At 55.4% G+C, this 7,085-nt stretch overlaps 1 protein-coding gene across 1 annotated transcript in view; it reads left to right on the top strand.

Moving 5' to 3' along the window:
- The window catches only part of IFFO2 (intermediate filament family orphan 2), a gene marked incomplete at its 5' end in the record, with an annotated part of 51,846 nt that extends 44,956 nt beyond the window's left edge, over positions 1–6,890 (top strand). The window contains 4 exons of the mRNA XM_014530661.1: positions 439–559; positions 706–798; positions 1,728–1,858; positions 3,411–6,890. Coding sequence (XP_014386147.1) covers positions 439–559; positions 706–798; positions 1,728–1,858; positions 3,411–3,516 — 451 coding nt within the window. The remainder of the gene's footprint in view (positions 1–438; positions 560–705; positions 799–1,727; positions 1,859–3,410) is intronic.
- Positions 6,891–7,085: the final 195 nt, after the last annotated feature.

Genomic DNA, 7,085 nt, shown 5'->3' with positions numbered 1-7,085 from the left:
CCGGCTGGCATGTGACTTTGGACAAGTCAGTTTTGCTTTCTGAGCTGCAATTTCCTCATCTGTAAAATGGGAGCAATAGCATCAACCATTCTGAGTTGCCGACGTTATATAAATCTCCTCATGCAAAGGAGAGGTTCAGGAAATGAGCTATTGAATGAAAAACATACAAGATTGGACTTGGGCGGAAATTGCCTTTAGTCTCCATGGAGGATGAAGCCTGGCGTCTTAAAAACATACATTTTAAAGTGTGTAAAGAGCATGTGAAAACATTCTGCATTTTAAAAGAGTTCAACTCCGTGGATAAGGCGCGTGTCCCCTTTGCCACCACCTCTGTCTCCTTAGGAACACACCCATCGGGGCAGCACCCTGTCTCCCTCCCGTCCTGGCCCCTGGAGCCTGGCTCCCGCTCAGTCCCGCCCTCCTTGTCCCCCCCCCCAGGCGGGAGACCTTTGACTTTGACGACGACTGCGACAGCCTGACGTGGGAGGAGAACGAAGACACGCTGCTGCTCTGGGAGGACTTCACCAACTGCAACCCGAGTATCGACCTGCAGGGCGAGGTGAGTGGGGCCAGGCCTCCCAGGGGCCGGGAGGTGGGGACCAGGGGCACCTCCTTTCAATGATCCCTCCTCCCCATCCTTTCCCTGCAGCTCCCCACCTCACTCCACCCCCCAGCTAAACGCTCCCCTTTGATCTGTTTCCCCAGCAAGAGGAAAACTTGGGCAACTTGATCCATGAGACGGAATCCTTCTTCAAGACGAGAGACAAGGAGTACCAGGAAACGATAGGCCAGATCGAGGTGAGGGCTCGGCCTGTGCAGCCTCTGCGTCGAGACCCCTGGTGACTAAGTTGCTACCTAGGCAGGGGCTGGTAGCCTGGGGTGGCCACAGGCTCTGGAGTCAGGAGGCCTACCGGTTCCCTGCTTGGTGCTGGGAAAGCCATACCCCTCGTAGGGCCTCAGTTTCCTAACCTGTGAAATGGGAGTAGTGATCCCTGTCTGCCCCAGGGAGGTTTTATTTAAACTATTCAACTGAGAAGGTGGTCCCAAAATAATGAGAGCTGACATTTGAGTGACATCAAGTGACACTAGGCACCGAGTGAGCCCATGACAAGGACACCCTTCCTAGTCTCCGCACACCCTCGTATGGACCTGCAGGCACCCAGGTACCTATGCAGGAGGTACTGAGCATCCTGTGTTAGAGAGGAGGATGTGAGGCTAACAGAGACCAGTGACTTGGCCAAGGCCGGGCCCCAGCCAGCACACAGCCTTGGAGCCCCGCCCTCTGTGCCCGAGAGCCTGCACATGGCCATGTCTGCCAGCGAGGTCACTGCTGTTGCCATGCTGGAGAAAGAGGGGCCCCTGTCCTGGGGGATGTCTCCTTTGGTGGAGGAGAAGGGTCAGAAATGTGAAGACTTGAGGACTTTTCTAATCAAGGCCACAGAAAGGAGCGCAGAGGTGCAGGCTGGAGTAGAGTTGGTAGAACCAGGTGGGCTCGTCAGGGAAGGCTGCCCTGTGGTTGCTAAGCAACCGTTCCCCTTCCTCCAGAAGTCCTTCTCAAGGCCATGGGGACGGGTATCCTGAGAACAGAGGCCGAGGCAGGGTCCTGCGGGCGTGGTGTCCAGGGGTGGTCTGGAGGCCGCCAGCACCCAGGCGGTGGGAGGGGATTGCTGAGGGTTTTGCTGTGAGGATGACTTGACCTCGCCTTACCCCACGTTGGTTCCCCTCAGCTGGAGCTGGCCACAGCCAAGAGCGACATGAACCGACACTTGCATGAATACATGGAGATGTGCAGCATGAAGCGTGGCCTGGACGTGCAGATGGAGACCTGCCGCCGGCTCATCAAAGGCTCCGCGGACAGGTACCTGGCCCTTCCTCCCTGGGGGTTCAGCAGTTGGGTTCTTGGGGGACATGTATGAGGCTGCAACTTACAAGTCTGGCCTGTTTCATCTGCCCGGCGCACATGTCCGGCCATCCATCCATGAGTATTAGTCACCTCCCTACTGCATGCTAGGTGACTTCCCTAATCTCACATAACTCCCTGCACCCACTTCCTCAACGGCTACTTGTCGGAGGCCTGCTCTGTGCAAGGCCGTGGGGAAACAGTGATGAGCGTAGCAGCCATCGCCCCTGCCCTAGGGAGCTTACACCCCCGTTTCTGCTGAATTGGGGAGTGGGGAAGGTGGGCAGGACACTCCTCTCCACATGGCTGATGGGACCCGAATTTGCCCATAGAAAGCAATTTCACATCCTCTCCCATATTCCACACCGGGGCCAGGAGGGCCAAGGCCCTTTTATTTTCTGGGGTGGCTGACACCCCAGAAAATAGACAGAGCCCCTGCCTTTAAGGAACACTCAGCCTCACCCAACCAGCATGGCTCAGTGGTTGAGCATCGACCTATGAACCAGGAGGTCATGGTTCCATTCCCGGTCAGGGCACATGCCCGGGTTGCAGCTCGATCCCCAGTGTGGGACGTGCAGGAGGCAGCCGATCAGTGATTCTCTCTCATCATTAATGTTTCTAGCTCTCTCCCCGTCTACCTTCCTCTCAGAAATCAATAAAAAATATATATTTACAGGAGGCAGCCGATCAGTGATTCTCTCATCATTGATGATTCTAGCTCTCTCCCCGTCTCCCTTCCTCTCAGAAATCAATAAAAAATATATATTTTAAAAAATAAAGGAACACACAGCCTGTTGGGGAGATAGCCATGCTACTAATAAAATGGATAATACATGTAAAGTGCTTGGCACAAGGCGCAAATAGATGCTCCTTGTAATTGCTTCTCTTGTTATGATGATATTCCCGCAGGCTGTGGTTCAGGCTGTAGAAGAGGGAGGGCAGCTCTGTGGGAAGCAGTGTGTGTGACCCTCGGCTCAGCCAGTCCTACCGTTAGCTCACGGACCCCCCCAGATCCACTGTCGTTATCTCCCCTGTGCGGGTGGAGGAGCAGAAGCTTAGGCAGGTCGAAGAGTTTGCCCAAGGGCGCCCAGCTCATCAGTGACGGAACCAAAATTTGAACCTAGTGCTCTTAACCACTATCCAGTATGGCCTCCCTGTGAGGACGGAGTTAACTGGGGTTGATTGAGCGCGTGCTCTGTGCCCGTCCCTGTGTTAGGTGGCTCGAGGGTAAGAACCACACTTGGTCCATGGTCTCTGCTCCCACGGGGCTTTCGGCGCCCAGAGCAATTAGAGGCTGGAACAGGAGGCCCCCAGAGGTCTTGAGAGCCATGTTCAGCGTGTGGGCTTAGGAGATTCTAAGAAAAGCAGAGCAAGGGCGGGGTCTCAGGGAAGGACCCCCTCTGAGGTCAGGTCTTGCAGGAGTGGTTGCTCAGCCCTTCCTACTCCTTAAATCCCTCAGGGGTCCCCCAGGCTGCCCCCCCGACTGATCCTCATTCTCTCATCCTTCCAGGAATTCCCCATCCCCCAGCTCCGTGGCCAGCAGCGACTCAGGAAGTACAGACGAGATCCAGGACGAGTTTGAGCGGGAGGCGGACGTGGAGCCCATGGTCAGCTGATGGCTGAGACGCCCGTGCCTGGTGGTCTTGGTGATGGGGCCTCTGCCCCTCCTCCCCACGAGGCCAGGAAGGCTCCTCGGAGTGGGGCTCCGGTCCTCGCCACACGGACGTCCTCTGCCCTCCCTTCTCTGGAGGCCCCAAGGGACCGCTGCTTCCTCCCTCCCTTCCACTCACCATCCACCCGTGCCCCTCTCCATCCACCCACCCACGGAATGGTGCTCTCAATTTCTACTCTCCACGTTACCAATGCAGACTTCTGTCCAGATGATGCCGTGTGAACCGTGCCTTTTCCCTTAAGCTGAGCCACTTTGAGCTCCAAAGAATTATTCGTAGCAGGTGTTTTTATACAAAACTCTAAGGTGAGGGCGGGGCCCCGGTGTGGCAGATTGTGGTTTTCTACCCTCCCACCTGCTCCTCTGATTGGCTACGACCTATGCCCTCCCGTCCTCTGCTGGCCAGCACTGATGGAGTGGGGCTTGGGGTGGTCCACTTCCACCCAGGACGGAGCTGTTTGCCTCTGCGAACCTTCCTCGCCTGGGTGCGGATCTCCCAAGGGTTTTTATCACTTACCAAAAGGGAAAAAAAGATGGAAGGAGGGAGGGAAGACAAATTCTTAGTTTCTTTTCGGATCGAGTGGCACAGTGGAGGGACAAGGCACTGTGGGGGAAGGTGGAGCCTCACTGTGTTTAAACTACTATGCAAAAAACAAAACAAACAAAAAAAGCAGCTTGCCTTATATACCGTGGAAGGGAGGCCTCTCTCAGACGCAGGGTTTTCCCGTGGAGCTGGGAGGGAGGCCGCCGCTAGGGCCATGTCTCTTGCAGCCTGTGAGGGGGTTCGGTCAAGGTCAGTAGAGGCCTGGGCCCTTGGCCACCTGACTGTTTGCTTTCTTGGGACCTCTGTGGGTTGGGGGGGGGGGGCGGTCTTTTATTGCCCTGATGACTTGATGTTTTCCCTCTGCTTCCAGCCAACTGTAAGGGGTTGGGGTCTGTAATTTCTCTGTGAGAAAGCCTGAAGGGAGCCAGGCCTGCCATCACCCCTTCCCCAGTGGAGCCGGGCCAGGCCCGCCTGCTACCATCTTGGTTCTCCACTGTGCCCAGTCGCCCACTGTCGGGCCACTGGCAGGCACTGGGAAGGGAAGGGACGAGGAGGGAGGCAATGAGGGCTGCTGGCAGGTTGGAGGTGGCAGGAGGCGAGAACCACCCTTGTTCGGCATCTGCCAGCTTCTTTCCGTACTTAACTGACCCGTGGGGAGTAACTGAGCCAGTCTCTCCCACGGCCTGAGTGGGCCTGCGTTGAAGAGCGCTGCGTGAGGCCACCCGCCAAGTCCCAGCTTGGAGCCAGCTGACCAGGCTTTGCTTTTTGTTTGTTTTTAAGTTTTTTGTCCCCACTCCTGTGGGTATGATTGGCGAGTTTTGTTTTTGTTGGCCCAGCAGCTCCCCCTGGAGGTCAAAGAGCACACTGAGCCCGAGGACCAGAGCTCCTTCCCTCCGGGGCTTATGACTCGCGGCACAAGAGGGGTTCTGGCTTCCAGTAGGTTGTGCCCCCCAGTCTTTCCTCCCCGGGGTACCAACCACCTCGAAGGGCCTTCTTTCTCTTCTGTCTCCCCTCCCTGTTTTGCAGTCTTAAAACCATTGTACATAATAGTCACATAATATATATATATATATGGAGAGAGAGAGCAAGCGTGTTAGTGACAGTGTGTTCTTTTTATTTATCAGAACTTGGTGGCCTTTATGGTTTTTCCCCTAATTTTCGTTTTTGTTGGGCGAATCGTTCTGTTCCCCGTGGCAGTGTGGCCACGTGCCCAGCGAGAGGCGTCCGTGCCCAGCGTCTCCCATTAGCGAACAGGCCCTTGGCAGGTACTAGGGGGGCGATGGCTTCGGAGGAGGGCGGCCCCTCCCCCTCCTCCTTGCCGACCCTTGTTCTAAAGGTTACAGGGTTCAGACATACCTGGTGATTATTGCCGTTATTGTTCTTGTTGTTTTAGTTTAGCTTTATTTTAACCAAAGGTTATCAGAGCCAGTTGGGCTTGGACCTCAGCTGCTAAAAAGATTTTCCGTTTCCTGGAGGGCGGGGAGATGGCCCTGCAGGCCTCCGCCGTCCAGGGCTAAGGGAGATGGTGCATGGAGTGGGCAGACCGGCAGAGTGGAAGCCGGCCCAGGGTGGTTCCTCCCAGTGGTGGTGGGGTGGGGGGTGGGGAGGGAGACAGGCCTATTTTTATAAATATGACAGTAAGGCAACAGTGTATTTTGGGGGTAACTAAGGTGATTGGTGGCCAGTGGTATTATTTTTTCTTTCCCCTTTGTAGACATTTGTCACTGGGGACTAGAGGACTCTGAATTTGTCCAAGGACTATAGAAATGGCAGGAGCCAGAGACAGACACTGGCTGAGAAGTGTCCTCCCTGCTGGGGAGCCAGGATTTGGGGCAGGTGGACGGGGAGGGACCGCAAGGATGTGGCCCACCTGCTTCCTGGGCAGGGTCCTGGGTCCTGGCCTGGCTGCCTCCCTCCCCACCAAGTTCTTCTCTGAGTTAGTTGCCAGTGGGCCCTGCTTGTCCCCTGCCGCGAGCCCACAGCTTGCCAAGAAAGACCCCAACACTCGCTGAGGCAGCACCGGGTCCAGAGGGGACACGCTGGTCCGTCCTTTGTAAAGCTGTAAATACTTAATTTTGGTTTCTACTTCTAAGCCCAGTGTCATATTGACATTGGTATTTTAGATGGTTCTCAGATGGGCTCTCCTGTGCTGCCCGCTCTCACCCTCCTATTTTGGGGGGTTTTATAAAAAGAGAGGATTGGGGAGGGGCAGGATGGGGAATTCCTTGGTTGTGGAACACACACACACACACACACACACACTCCTCTGAGAGTCCAAACAGGGGAAAAAATTCTTGGCAAGTGAACACATTTTGTTTTCTTGTAGCAATATGTCCTGATGGACGGGTCTCTGAAGGGCCAGTCCATCGCGCACTTAGCTCTGTGGGTGCAGCTCAGATGATTTAGGGAGTCTCAAACCTCTTTGGCTTGGGATGAGGGAGAAGGTGTGGGGTAGGGGATAATATAAGGTATAACTTAAGCTAAATGTAACCTATTTATAAAGCAAGAGACTCCCATCTATTTTTATGAAAGCAAAGGTTTTGTAATCTAGGCTAGGCAGTTGTGGTGGCCCAGCATTTTTCTGTGGGCACGGTGCATGTTGCTGCTGGATTTCATATAATCGGTACCCCCACCCTGTCTCCCTGTCCTCACCGCCTACTCTCCACACCCATGAGCTGGCTTCGGCAGAGCATGGGCCCCACATCACCCCAGTTCCGTTCTCTGATCCCGCAGCTCCTGGGTCCTTGGAAGTCTTGGGGGGGAGAGCACTTGTGGGAGTGGGCGGGCAGTGGAGAATTCAGCATGGAGGTGGGTGGGTGGGGGTTGAGAGGGGGCACGAGATAGGGGACACGCTCTGCTTCCAGGGTGGGCTCCGAGTAGTTACTTGAACTATGTGAAGATCCACTTCCAAGTCCGCTGAGTTTGGGAGAGTGTGGGTGGCAATGGGGCTGCCGGCTTCCCTGGGGGTGGGG

The sequence above is a fragment of the Myotis brandtii genome, unplaced genomic scaffold, assembly GCF_000412655.1.
Source record: "Myotis brandtii unplaced genomic scaffold, ASM41265v1 scaffold754, whole genome shotgun sequence".
In the NCBI taxonomy this organism is placed as follows: Eukaryota; Metazoa; Chordata; class Mammalia; order Chiroptera; family Vespertilionidae; genus Myotis; species Myotis brandtii.
This window is presented reverse-complemented; position numbering and strand designations above follow the sequence as displayed.